Genomic DNA, 14,041 nt, shown 5'->3' on the forward strand with positions numbered 1-14,041 from the left:
AGATTATGGACTATTGATTGACTAACCTTTTTATCACCTCTTGGCACTGGTTCAGTGTCGTATTCCATTATGAAAGTCCTATTTTACAGAGTAGAATACTTCCATAAATGAGCATGCATGCTGACGCATGTGTCTACACGCCCTTCAACTAACTGCTGTCATTCTCTGACTTATGTTGTTATCACTTCTAGATCCTGACACTAAAACAACAAGCAGACATATGCTGATAAGGACACACCATCTAGACCTAGTTCAAACACAATTCTGATTTGTCATGCACCACACAGTTTGTGTCATAGGAACTTTTATGTCATAGAAATATTTACATTGTGTCAGATGGAGGTACTCTGTTGACAACCATGATGGTAAAACATTGAAAGGTACTTGTCAGAAATGGGTCTAAAATAGAGTGGGCTTTGTCGTTTGCTTCAGTAAAAGTATAAGTTGGCATCATAACTGTATCACTCTGTCAGTCAGACAAGAAATTGAAGTATTCATGGTTTCTAAAGCTTTCATATCCTCCCTCGACAAAAGAAAAGTATCAGGATGGATTTCTGTGAATATGGAGCTGAGCCAAAACTGAGCTCTTATTGTCATGTCACGGAGGCAAACTCGGCTGTTTCATCATCACTGTGCTCACAGTTACACCCAGGCAGGGATCCTCTGTCTGTCTACCTCCCTGCTATCCTCATACACTCATCATTTGCTCCTTTCCTCCTCCTCTCTCGCCTTAGTTTGCTCGTCTCTTTCTATCAGGCGTACGCTGCCTGGTTCCTCCCCTGGGTTGCTGCACCGACGCAGGTTGGCGTCATAGTGGTCTAATTTTACTGCTGTTGATGCTGATGTTAAAAGAAGCAATAGGCACCTGCTATTTCTGCTGCTACCCCATCTCCCTGGGGCCGGCAAAGAGGTATTAATAGACAGAGTTATTAGGCGCTGCATGGTCCCACATAGAGGCTTTATTGAGGAAAAAGAGGCTCTGCTTAAGTGCAAAGGAAAACAGATAGGTACTCAGAATTCAGATGTTATACAACAGTATAGCACTGACAAAACAAGAGGCTTCGTAAAAACACAGGTTCAATCCAAGCATTTCAAAAGGCTACTGCAAGCAAGAACTGAAGAAGTAGTAAAATTGTATTCCTGCAACCTAAATTCTTTTAACATTATCAAATATTTCAATCTTTTGGTTTGTTTCAAGTTTTACTCTTAGGGAGGAGGCCAGAATCCATACAGGAAGCACAGGAGCAACTGCTGATATCTTGGCAGTGTTGCACACAAAGGGTGTGTCTACACTGGAAGAACTCAAACGTCAGCATAAGTCAGTTATTGTGTGATGGTAGTTTTCTATCCAGCATGCCCCACATGCGCACACATCACGCATTTCCTGCCTAAAGCCATGAAGCAATCCGCCTTCTGATGATTCTTTACATGGTGCAATGTTGATAAAAGGTGAAATGGGCAAGTGAGGTGAAAGAATGACAAGAAGGGAGAGTTTGGAAAGATTTTCATTGCAAGCTACGTAACTAATGCACAATTGCACAAATGGCAGAATTTTGGACAAAGTTACAAAGTGTGGTAAAAAAAACTTTAGCACCAAAATAAGGAAAAATAATATGATAATGGAAAACCAGTTAGTTTGATTAAACCTAAAGAAAGTTGATAACTCACCTAGTTTAACTTGAAATGTAATGACCATTGTGTTAGTGATAAATGTGCTGTCTTCATGTTTATAACTTTGTCTTCTGAATAACAATTTTCTAGGAAAAAATAGAAAAGACAGGATTGCATGAGTGTTCAGAGTCAGACAGATGGAAGGGACTCCCAGCTTTAAGAATATCTTACATGCACCTGAATCTAAGTACCTAAATTACTTTATATATATATATATATAAAAATGAAGACAGTGATAGTGAATAAGAAAACTTTTCACTCCATACATTACATTACACTCATGAGATCTTTACTGTTAATTCAATCTGCAGTAACAACCAATGGCAAAAAATAATATGCTAGACTATTTGTGAATAATATTTCTAGATCATCATCTTCGAAATTAGTTATTTACATGTGACCTCTTCGTCAAACGAGAGGTTTTGATGTGATGTTGGCACGTCAGTGTTAATCTTGGCCCGCCTGTGCTTCCAGTAGAGGTGGATTTACTGTGTAGAGTCTGTCTGGTGGGAAAGAAGAGTTGGAACAGGCTGAATAAAAATACCACTGTGCAGACAGAAGCTGTACACCTCATGTCCAGCTGTCCGCATGGCCTAGTCCATTTGCAGGAACAGCTAATGTAGGTGAAGTACAGACTGCTCTCTGTGCCTTTATCAATTATTTCTGAGGATTTTTTTCTTGCATTGTGCTGTAATTCACGTGTGCGTCTTTGACTGCATATTAGGCGAATTCAAACCTTCCAAGAATAGCCTAAATAAAACCGACGCAGACCGTGGTGAAAATGTCGCTTTCGGATCCTCATGTGACTTCTCTTGTGTAAGCAAGTGTGTGCAGCGGTTGTCGAACAGCGACAACATGTGAGAAACATATGGGACGCAATGCATCACGTTTTTCCTCTTTCCAACAGACATGCTGACAACCACAATCAAATGTTTCAGAAGAGACACCTCAGAGGGAAACTCAGACACAAATACCTACATGTAGGGGACGTGTTTTGCGGAAAAGGGTGTCTGACCGAGCTGCATGTCTGCTCTTTGCTCGAAGACAGTTGCGGCGAGTCCGCCTAGCACTCTATATTTGGGCAAGGAAGTAAGACGTCATCGCGCTGGGCTTGCAAATTAAAAAAAATGGAAAGAACGCACTGACGTAAGAGCCCTGACGTATAGTTAACCTTGGCAACAGACGGAACAATAAATAGAGCCAGTGGAGGTGCAGGAAAAATACTTCTATTCCTTATACAGGCTAATTTTAGACATTATTTTAATTGCGTGTTGAATACCACTGTAGCTGCCGTCCTATCCGACTGCTAGTTATACATCTACAGAGAAAATGTATATATATAGGCTATGTTAACAAGAGCAACAGATTCAACCAGACAAACGGAACTGAATTTAAATATCACTATTTTATTTACATCTCTTACAAACAACATTCACCTTTACTCTCTCTGTAAAAAAATAAATTGAAATTTCATAAATTAAAACCACTAATGTTTTCACAGAAAACTTCATACTAAGATAGACCACTCAGACCATGGTTAAGACAAAGCACGTCAGTTTTAAAGTTTCACAAACAGTTCACAAGTAATCTCACATTCCATCAACCAGAAAACAAACTGGGTCAATAATACCTATTGCTCTGAACACACATCAATACTACAACAAGTTTTGTTATCTAGCACCATAAAATCATATATTAACTCATATAACGACTAGGTGGTATTAGTTGAAACATGCTTTTAACTTGCTACATTGGTGTAATAGGCAAGTATAGATAAAGGCAAATAAAATCGTAAATAATTTGCTTCCTGGTACAAGTCCATTCCATAGCCCTGTGATCTGCACATCTACTTCACGTCATCAAGAAAATGTGCTTTATAGGAAGTATTTTTGTTTTCAGAAGAGTCTTTAAAGGGCCAGCAGGGTTGGTGAGCTGAGGGAGTCAGAGGACTGGTCATTGCTGTTGCTTCCTCTCCTGTGGGCGATGCCACAGGTGGGGAAGGTCTCTGCCTCTGGGAAGGTAAACACAAAAGAAGACGTGTAGGTGGTGTTGGCAGGGGTGCAGGTCACCACAGGTGTGCACAAGGGCTCAAAGTCATTGTTATTGGCTGAGGCGTGAAGGGGCTCCCAGTCTTGAGTTGTGTAGAGGGAGCTGGACAGGTCGACCTCTGGCACTGACCGCGCTGTCTCCATCTCCGTCTTCGCCAGCAGATCCAGAGACTCCTCCAGGACGGAGGCGTCTAGGTCTGTCATCTTGACCGTGCTGCTGGAGATGGTGGCGGTGGAGAGGACGGAGCTGCTGCTGGAGAAGATTGAGTTGGAGGCTGAGGTGAAGGTTGGCTGGCTGGAAGTGATGGCGGATGTCTCAGGGATGGTGGTCTGTGGCTGGGAAGACACCTCAGCGGAGAGGCAGGGGTGGACAGGAGAGATGGAGGCCACAGGGAAATCCGTGTCCAGCTCTGAGGGGATTTTGCAGATGGGCTGGTGGGCAGCCAGAATGAACTCAAGCCTTTCCTTCTCCTTCAGAAGATTGGCTATATCGTTCTGCAGGCTGGACTTCTCATCCTCCAGCTGATCAGTTTCCTGCAATTGATAGAGAAGAAGAAAACATTAACTTGGCTGTTGGACAACACTGCTTTTAGCTGTGGTGAGAAATAGATTTTGATGAAGGATGGTAAGTCTGTGGGATACTTACAGCTTGCAGAGTGTCTGTAAGCTCTCGCCTCCTGTTGCGGCATTTTGCTGCTGCCTGCTTATTTCTCTCTCTGCGAATTCTTCTCTTCTCTTCCTCCTCAGGTGTTATCTGCACATAATACAAGAAAAAGTTAAGACTCCAGTTCTATGATACTTAATATACTGCAACAAGGAATTTACTACTTGTTGGGTAACTCCTAAAGTAGGTGGCTGGATGATAATTACCTGTTCCATTCTGCTCCTCTTGGTAGAGCCGTGAGCCTTGGATGCTCCAGGCCTCATGGCTGGTCTGGGGTAGGCAGGACTGGGGCTGGAGGTGTAGGGGTGGGCTCTGTGAGAAGGGGCCACTGAGGAGATCAAAGGCTGGACCATCCACTGCAGATCCGGGCTTGTTGAAATGGCTGTGACCGTGGGGATGAAGGAGGCACTTGATGCTGTCAGGTCAGTGAAATCCTGGAAGGAATAAAGTAAGAGGATCATCAGTACATTAGGTATACTTTCAGGAGGTGGGTGCAGCATTGCAGGATGTGTATGAACGAAGCAGAGGGTCTATAAAAATCTGGATGGTTTAAAAATATCCATATGATGTCAACTATGACGTTACACTCTCTCTATGGAGTCTCCAGGTGGATGAATGAAAATTGCCTTGCACTGTGTGAAGCGCAGGTCAGCAGGCTATTTCAAGCACAATCGGCAGAGGCTAGATCACTATCAGTCTATATTTATATATAGCATATCTATTATTTTCTAACTTTAGGTTAAAGCTTTATGAGCATAATTCAATGAATGCTATGAAGGAGCTTTATCTTTCCAAGTCGTTCCTTTCCTTTCACGCGAAACAACAACAAATTGAAACATCAAGTAGTCTATGTTGTGATAAAAAAGTTTAATAATATTTGACTGGACGTACCTGAGACTGTGGAGATCCCAAGCTTGAGTAAGATCCCGCTGGTGACGGGTAATATCCCACATTGTCTGCGGATGGGGAAGCGGTGCTGCAGCGGGAGGAAGAATCGCACTCCGCGTTGAAACCGGTGAACATCATCGTTCCCAAAAAGACAAGAAGATCCAAACAAACTCTACTGCGGGGGAATGTGAACTTGAAAAAAGGAAATCCCTCTAGTGGGTTTGTGGAAAAACTCTAAAGTGCTGCTCCCGATCTCGTTCTTTTCGTCCTTGTTCTGCTACTGAAAGTTTGACTGCCAACTCTGACTGCACGGAGCCTTTTTATAGCCTGACCAAACGGCCGAATGACGTCGGCGAAGGGGAGTGTTCCTCGATCGGTAGCGAGGAAAAAAACACCAAAACACTGACTTGACAACGCAGAAATACTCCCAGCTACTGCTCGTACTTTGTTTAAAAGTTGAATATACGATGCCCGCTTGTGTTGTACGAAGGTAAAAAGTGACATTTCGATATATTTTTAAAACTCACCCTCAAGAAATGGAATATTCCAGAAACGGGATCCCCAATACGTAATTTTCCAAATATGGTGCATCCTGAGGGAGGCGGGCCTTGCTGGGAAATACACCTTCCGAGATTGGCGGACAGCGAGTTGACGTTATGTAAGACAACAAACACAGAGGCTGTTGTGAAAACTGAAAAACTGGGATAATGGTCAGCAAAAGTACATCCTACTCATCGAAGCGCATCAAAGATAAATTTGAACATGCAGATTTGTCTGTTCAGAACTAAGTGTATCAAACGAACGCACTGAACCCCGCACTGCCTGTGTATTTTTGACTTTCATGTTGAATAGTTATTTCAATTATTATTATTTAGATCAAAAATCTGAACATGGGACCCCTGCAGTCTTTTTGTTAACCTTCTTATGCTTAGTAGATAGGCTTTAATGCATTTTATAGCTTACGGACAGAGCTATCACTGAGGCTGGAAAACAAAAGCACATTAACATTTAAACAAGCTGTGGTTTGAGGAACTCTTGCAGGGTCAGTCATGTAGAGTAGGCTACTGTTGTGTTACAGGACTTTCGGTGTCAAAGATTTAGAGTTGAGAGAGTTGAGAAATTTTGATTTGACACATGCTCATGCAATAGGCTATATGCAGTGAAAAGCAGGGCAGTATACTCTGGAGGCTGTGCAGTGTGACTTTCCATTAGAATTAGGGTAAAAATGAGAATATAACAATGTGGATAAATTGAAGATAAAATAATTTGATAGTGAATTTAACTCTTTTTGTTGGTTACATGGAAGAATTCTTTTTTTTTTGCAAGTGAAAGCCTCTCTATCTTATCTGAGATAAGTTTTATTGGCAGTTGACATTTGGGCCTAAATTGTATGCAATCCAAAACAAATTTCCATAAATCTACACCAAGAATTGGCATACGACAGCTACATGTCAGAGCAGAAGCAGTTGCGTGTGTACTGTGCCTTCAGGCAGTGCTTGAACCTTATGTGTGTAATCCAAGCAAAGGTGTGTTTAGTTGCAGAGCAAGCTGATAACTGGTTTCTGATGTGTACTTTTCCACAACAGCAGTAGTTTGCTTTTCTCAGGGATGTCCATACTTGTTCATAAAGGTCTTTCCCTAAGACCATGGTAGAGGGAATCCTCACGCCTTTCCCTGTGTGATTTGCATAACAGCTGCTTCAAGAATCACTGAAATGCAACTTGACATTGAGCCAATCGTAAGGCTTTATATTACTCTTCAAAAGAATTTTTTAATTGCTTAATTACTCTGTAGCTTTAAACATCATTTTCATTGCCACAAACACCCTAATCAAGATTCTCCACTTTTTTTTGATAACTTGTCCTTAATGAAAAGGTAGGACTATAGCATACCATTTCAGTTGTCAATATTTTGTTGCTGTTGATTTTGAAGTTATAAATGAGCAGAAAATAATTGGAAAAGCAAAAATTCTGACCCCAGTAGTTAGATGTAGCCTATATAAAAAATAGTTACATTCCCCTCATATCTGGTTTTCTTAAAGGGTCATTTAGGAATACTTCTCTTTAAGCATTCCCTTAAACAGTGCAGGCCTAACATGCAACAGAGGGCTGTTGTTAAAAAATAAATAGGCATTATAGGCGTTAACATATCATTAATAAAGGTCTAAAGAGTTAATAATAGTGTTATTGTGTGAAAGTGCATCAATGTAGGTTAAAGGAGTCCTGTTTTGTTTCCCGCGCTCGTGTTTTGTTTAACATTCTTGGTTGCCCTAGCAACACTCCACCCCTTCGCGTCAGTGACGTCCTTAATTTGCATGGCAACAAAGATCGCTTTTGCTGTGGAGACGAACCGCTCAACAAAGTAAATTAAAACCGGCTATTCAGCGTCGCCTTCGCGGGGCCCCCATAAGAACACGTCATTACGTCAGCAAATGATCTGAAACGTCTGGTTCCAGGAAACAGGGGCAGAGTGAGAGCTCTGTCTGTCGCGTTGGTCTCAGACGGCGCTCCTCTCCATGGAGCCTGCGGAGCAGCGGAATGAAACAGGACACCAGACAACCCGTTCATCTTGTGGATTGTTTGAGTATTTTGTTTGATTGGTTGGCAAGAATAGCAGGTTCCCAATCAGCGATGCTGACATAGACTATTTGTTTTGAACAATGTTTTTTGTTATTAGAAGGAAAAGAATAAACCAATGTAAAGACATTAAAGATGAGAATAAAAGATGGCTTAGCAATGTATTGTATATAGGCCACTTACCATAACAATTAAGTTGATAACCATACTAATGACGACAGCTACCTTATCGAAAAACAACCACAACAAAATCAATTAGCTTGCAGCAACACGGAAGAAGGATAATTCATGGATAAAGATCATATTCACATACCATAATTTACATTTTGGGTAATGTAGGTATTGTAGCTAATTTTTGGTGAATTACACATAGCACTTTGAATGGCCCCACTTACTACTGTTTTTTATTTATTTATTATTTTTAATAGGCTAACATCTTTTTTTTATTTCTTATTTATTTATTTATTCATCCCTGAGTCACTTGTTTTTTGCCCAAGTTCATAGCATTCAGTAACAGCGCACAAGACAAGAGCACAATTATCTTTTTGCCTGTTTTACATGAACTTTGAACGCTGATGTCACAGAGTCTAAAAATAAACTCCGCCGGCCTGTGCACATTCACGCTCAAGTTGCTTTGATGAAAACAAGTCTTTGAGCTGTAGTGAGGGGTGTCTGCAGTTACGTCCGACCTGTGAACCCCTCTGTTCTTGAGCCGCCAGCGACTGAATAGGCTCAAGCTGACCACCTAATGATTTTCCGGCAAATGAGCCTAGAGAGGCTGTGACTGCCGGGAAGCAACCGGGAGCGCAGCCCCTCTGAACAGGGTGAGCCCCCCCTCTATTCACCATCCATCCCTCTCACTTCAGCGGATCTGTGAGGTCATCTGATACCTAAATATAGATTACCCAGCCTATACAAGCCCCTTTCATATAGCATCTGATTTAAGCTATGCGGGAATAAGGCTTGCATAGTGGTGCCAATAAATTGCATCAACACGACTGAACAAAAACACTAATGTTGTCTCATAGGCGATCATCACATGGAAATCAGCCACCAGATCAATGAGTGACTAACATGGGAAAAAGCACAGGCCTAATATTTCCAATTTTCTGCAATAAGCCATTTGTGTGATGCCTTTAGCAAACTATAAATACATTTACAGATTAATATCTGCGAAGAATCCTATTCTTATAGGTGGTGGGTCATGTGCAGGGGTTTGCCCTCCTCTTCATGCACTAAAAGTAGTGTCTCAGTGGCTAGTCAAGGCGCAGCTAATGACGCTGTTATTGATAGGCTACAATACATGACGGCCGAGCTTTTTAGCTCGTGTTTCACTTTCTTCTGTGAGTGTGAGTGAGTGGGCCACACACAGCCACACGTCCGTCTGCGCGCTCTCTCTGTGCGCCACAGCGCGCCCCTGTTCCCCGGAAACACCATATATGGTTCGACCGGTCCATTCGGCGATTGGCTGCTTTACTACAGCAACAATTCTGTTGCTGGAGCTCTATTCGTATGCAGAGACAGGTGAAAGGCAAATGTGATATATGGATGACAGTTCACTAAGCGACTCATAAGAAATCAGCAGGTGTGCTGGAAGTTTTGTGCATTAATTAAATCATGCTGGGTTTCACAATATTGCTCCAAAATAAGATGGGGAAATCGTTTCTGTAATATTTCTTTCTATAGCCTCTATAGAGTGCACCAGCAGTGTTCTGATTCTGTTTATTTGGAGGGAACACGAAGTACTAAACACACCAGGTCCACTCTTTTAAAGTGTTTAACAGCTTGCAATGCCATCACCCCCATTCACCTGCAACAAGCATTTCTGTTGCCATGTATGCGCCAGTACAATTAAGATACGTCTCGTGAACATATGTGGACATAAAGGGAACATGATGTGTATGATGCAGATGCTGCATACATGAGATGACGTAGTTCATTCATGGCGATGGGCACCTCTTGGAGGCGGGGGTGTCCCTTCACACATGTTTGCTGTTTTTTTTTATATTTGAGTAAATAAAATAAGTTAAAATGAAAACGCTGCTTAATGTTGCTGTTGGACCACTTCTTGGATTTAAATGTAGAACTGGAAAACATCTGCTCGCTTTTTTTTCTCTCACCTCTCCCTCTTTGAAATGGTTCGGTCTCACCACACAGATTTCATTCATAAAATTCCAGCTCACTATAAAAGGCGGGCCTCTCCACTATCTGCACAGTTACCATTTATGAACCTGGCAAATGGAATATAAGTAGGCGTTTAGCTGTCTGTTTGTTCTTTAGAATAGATAAATCTTGTTTTTTTATGCAGTGATTTTAGGCGAGAACATGCATCCAGACTCCTGCACTGAGTTCGACTCCTCGTCCAGCTGTAGCACAGCATCGCCTGGCGGGGACACCCCTGGGTGCAGCCAGCATCCTCCTGACTCGCTTTCATCATCAGTGGACAGCGCCAAGGTACAAGCGGATCTGATCATCCAAGAAATAATCCTCTCCAAACTAAATCTTGCAGAATAAGTGATGCATAAGGATACTATAGGTTGCATTCCTGAGATTCTTCACACATATCCAAGTGCATTTCATAGCAGCATTTTCTTAAACAGGATTACTGTCCCGTGCTGAAAATGACTCTATACAAACACATATAAGCTACAGCCTCTACGGTCTCCATGTAGGAAATCCGTAAAAAGCGCGATAATATTCAGTCTTATTTCAGGGAGAGGTATATGTCTTGGTCGTGACCTTTCATTTCAGAGTGATTTGATGATGATGCAAATGAGTGATAATGATTTGATGATTGGACGTGTAGCTGATTTTGATAGACGTATAGACAGCAATGATTTTCGCGTTTTTGGCATTCCTCAGCCAAATGATTGATGTAACATTTATGCACATCTAAAGGTCAGCCATGAACGTGGTCGCCCATTCATCAGATAAGCTAAATTAGTGTTTGACTGCATGCATGCGTGTGTGTGTGTGTGTGTGTGTGTGTGTGTGTGTGTGTGCGTCTGTGATGTGGGTTTTTCCAGGACAGTGAGACAAGTGCAGCAGACTCCTTTGTTCCGACCGTGACTGCAATCTCAACCTCGCCGGATCTAAGGTGGATGGTGCAGCCGACAGTCATCACATCTGTCTCTCCGTCGTCCGGCCGCGCGAAGACCAAAACTCACGGCGCGACGCAGCCGTCTTCCCCGGCAGGTGCAAACAAGGCGAAGCTCTCCAGCAGGAAAGGGCAGAGAGAGCAGGTACGCAAGGAAACAGGGTGGGGAGGAGGAAGGTAGCCAATCAATCAATCAATCAATCAATCAATCAATCAATCAATCAATCAATCAATCAATCAATCAATCAGCAAGTATTGATCTTCAGTAATACCCTTCCCTATTCCTCCCATGACTCCTTTACATTTAGAGAGGTTAATATGAAAACTGAGGTATCGCGATATTTAAAAAAAGGACATGAAAAAGGATGCAACTGTTTTTGCAGTTGGTGAAAATGAACGTGGGGAGTGTAAATAGGCTAAATGACTGCAGGGAGTAGCACATAAGGTGGTTGGATTATGTCTAATTGGTGCAGCGAGTCCTAATTACTGCTGGAGTAAGAAGCACCGCACCGTTTATGAATGGGATGGGAAGTTGCATAAAAATGCGCGTTCACGTGGCTGGCTTGACCGTGCCAGTGGTGCAGCATTTTAACGCCTCAACTGAAAGAGAGTCTGCACCGAGTAGATCAGTATTCCCAGCATACACTGCAACGGTTTTTTGTTTTTTGTTTTTTTGTTTTTTTGCTTTTGGCATGTGAAATGGTTTTGAAAAGCCAACAGCTGATATGGGAAGACTTAGCAGGAAACGCATTTAAATTGGTTATTTCTGATTGACTTTAGCCTTCCAAAGAGGAGGAGGAAAGGAGGAGGATCAGGAGGGAGAGGAACAAAATTGCTGCAGCAAAGTGTCGTAACAGACGGAGGGAGCTGATAGACACTCTACAAGCTGTAAGTATCCTGTTTGATGAAATCATATAGAGAGCATTCACACAGCACATGCACTCCTCCAAAGCTGAAGGCATTTACAGCTGTATGACATGTCACTAGTCATTAAAGATCACAGCAGCACAGCAGGGAAGACTGCCGAGCACCATAGGACACCGTTGTTTTCATGCTTCCCTCATGCCGAGTCTTTTTCTGATTTTGTCCCTCCTCACCTCAGGAAACTGACAAGCTTGAAGAGGAGAAGTCTGCCCTCCAGACAGAGATAGCTGACCTGCTGAAGGAGAAGGAGAGACTGGAGCAAGTCTTAGCCTCCCACAAACCATCATGCAAACTCCCTGTAAATGATGATGATGATGAGGAAGAGGAGGAGGAGGAGGAGGAGGAGGAGGGGGTGGTTAATGAAGATGATGATAACACAATGCTGCAGGATCCCCCAGCCTCCCCACAGTTGCTGTCCATCTTAGAGAATGGAAAAACACCAGAGAGCAACACAGCAGTTGGAGAAGCCCCTATTGGTCAAGACATGGACGAGGTCCCTTGCATTCCTGATGCAGCCATTTTGGGGAACTCCAACATCCTCCTGTGTTCAAGTGCAGAAGAGGAAGCTCTGGAGGACTTAAAGGGAGATGACCTGGATGACTTGGTGCCCAGCCTGGAGATGGCAGTGACTTCTGAGACGGCTGTATCCGTCCCTGACATAGACCTGAGCGGCCCCTTCTGCCTCTCCGATTGGGAAACCCTGTACAAGTCTGTGGCGAATGACCTTGAATCTTTGAGCACACCAGTCATGTCTTCCAGTCCCACTTGTAGCAATTACCGCACAGTGTTTTCCTTTAATTACTCTGAGATTGATTCCTTGGCTGAGGGCTGCGAGAGCCTCAAAGGCAGCCTTACTGCGTCTGAGTTAATGAAAGATAGTCTTAACTCTCCAACACTTCTGGCCTTGTGAATGCAAACAAGTTATGCAACGATACTGTCATTGTATTCTAACCAGCCAGCAAGCTATGATCTTTCTCAAGTAATCTTTTATAGTGTGAGTTTTGATGTTGTGTAAACCTAAACATCAAAGGTTCTGTAGACAACATGTGTTCTGTGACTGTAACAGGGTCGATTTCTTCCATATTGCTGGTGCAGTTCTCTGGGATGAGACTTTGTGCTGGTGTCAAAAATGCATGCAAATACAAGTCATCTGTAATCCAAGAAGGATTGGTGGTATCATGTGTTTTTAAAATCCCTAAATGTGATTTATGTAAAGTTAGGTCATGCTCAATAGCCTACTGTGTTTGTAATACTGTTGACAAAGTTGTGTTGTAACAAGTGAAAAAAGAAGGGTTACTAATGTGTAGCGTATAGGTGTAACATCTTGCTGTAAGGTGTCCCCTGACTTGACATTTCCTTTCAAGTTTTCCATGAAAAAATATTATGTCATGTATTTTATCAAGATGTATTTTATGACATAGTTTATTTTTTTACTTATTACAAATGATCAGATGCAAAAAATGGTATAATGCTGGAAATAAAATAAGACAACTGCAAACATTTTGTTGTTGGTATTCAGTCAGGAATATTAATTTGAAAAAAATAGTCTAACCACAGGGTTCATAAGGTCCACCAGGAACTGTTGTGGTGCTTTCAATCATAGTACATGATCTTATTACTATATAGACGAATAGACGTCATGGTTAGATGATTCCTTGCCTGCTATTTACAAGGTCGAGAATGAACACTGAACCTCAGCTTTTAGGACGAGGAGTAAACTTCATTACAATTCCATATCAACTGAGCAAACTACATCTGCCAAAAAACACCATTAGATATAATCAAAAGCTCCAGAGGACCTACTAAATGGACCTTGTAGTGAGAGTTCCTTTTTTTCTCATCCTTTCATGCTTAAAGTGTCTCAACAAGTCTCTTCATTTGGTGATGAAGATTTACTAAATGGACCTTGTGGTGAGATGTTTTCTCGTTCACTATTTACAAGGTTGAGAATGAACTTTGAACCTCAGGTTTTAGGCCAACATGGGACGAGAACAGCTAAAGAAATTAAAATCTGAACAGTTACTGTTCAGTCTGCACCTGCTGATAAAGATTAGCTATGTGATATGCTTTAGAAAACTTATTAAAAAATAGTCAAGAAGAGGGTCAAGAACGTCATATTTATATTTTCAGCCCTGTATCAGTTCATGCAGATGTCAGTGTATTCCATATTTGG

The 14,041-nt window shown here is 42.1% G+C and overlaps 2 protein-coding genes and 1 pseudogene across 2 annotated transcripts; 1 reads left to right on the plus strand and 2 right to left on the minus strand.

Annotated features, from left to right (window-relative positions):
- Window positions 1-68, minus strand: part of LOC111236678 — a 1,791-nt pseudogene extending 1,723 nt beyond the window's left edge.
- A 2,868-nt stretch (window positions 69-2,936) lies between these two features.
- On the minus strand, window positions 2,937-5,544 carry LOC111239160 (proto-oncogene c-Fos-like). Its single transcript, XM_022768978.1, has 4 exons — window positions 5,275-5,544; window positions 4,590-4,817; window positions 4,366-4,473; window positions 2,937-4,253 (listed from the first exon to the last, which is right to left on the minus strand). Exons 1-4 carry the CDS (start codon window positions 5,407-5,409, stop codon window positions 3,579-3,581), a joined length of 1,146 nt encoding a protein of 381 aa, XP_022624699.1. The 5' UTR covers window positions 5,410-5,544; the 3' UTR covers window positions 2,937-3,578.
- A 4,628-nt stretch (window positions 5,545-10,172) lies between these two features.
- On the plus strand, window positions 10,173-13,219 carry LOC111216358 (proto-oncogene c-Fos-like). Its single transcript, XM_022737860.1, has 4 exons — window positions 10,173-10,301; window positions 10,883-11,089; window positions 11,725-11,832; window positions 12,047-13,219. Exons 1-4 carry the CDS (start codon window positions 10,173-10,175, stop codon window positions 12,776-12,778), a joined length of 1,176 nt encoding a protein of 391 aa, XP_022593581.1. The 3' UTR covers window positions 12,779-13,219.
- Window positions 13,220-14,041: the final 822 nt, after the last annotated feature.

Source organism: Seriola dumerili, unplaced genomic scaffold, assembly GCF_002260705.1.
Source record: "Seriola dumerili isolate Sdu_G_001 unplaced genomic scaffold, Sdu_1.0 BDQW01000025.1, whole genome shotgun sequence".
NCBI classification, from domain to species: domain Eukaryota; kingdom Metazoa; phylum Chordata; class Actinopteri; order Carangiformes; family Carangidae; genus Seriola; species Seriola dumerili.

Excerpts from the sequence above, each read along its gene's own strand:
- LOC111239160 (XM_022768978.1), bottom strand. The coding sequence starts at position 5,409 with ATGATGTTCACCGGTTTCAACGCGGAGTGCGATTCTTCCTCCCGCTGC. Across the intron at positions 4,818-5,274 it reads TGGGATCTCCACAGTCTCAG|GATTTCACTGACCTGACAGC; the intron begins GTACGTCCAGTC and ends TATTCCTTCCAG. Across the intron at positions 4,254-4,365 it reads TTACAGACACTCTGCAAGCT|GAAACTGATCAGCTGGAGGA; the intron begins GTAAGTATCCCA and ends TATCAATTGCAG.
- LOC111216358 (XM_022737860.1), top strand. The coding sequence starts at position 10,173 with ATGCATCCAGACTCCTGCACTGAGTTCGACTCCTCGTCCAGCTGTAGC. Across the intron at positions 10,302-10,882 it reads CATCAGTGGACAGCGCCAAG|ACAAGTGCAGCAGACTCCTT; the intron begins GTACAAGCGGAT and ends CAGGACAGTGAG. Across the intron at positions 11,833-12,046 it reads TGATAGACACTCTACAAGCT|GAAACTGACAAGCTTGAAGA; the intron begins GTAAGTATCCTG and ends TCCTCACCTCAG.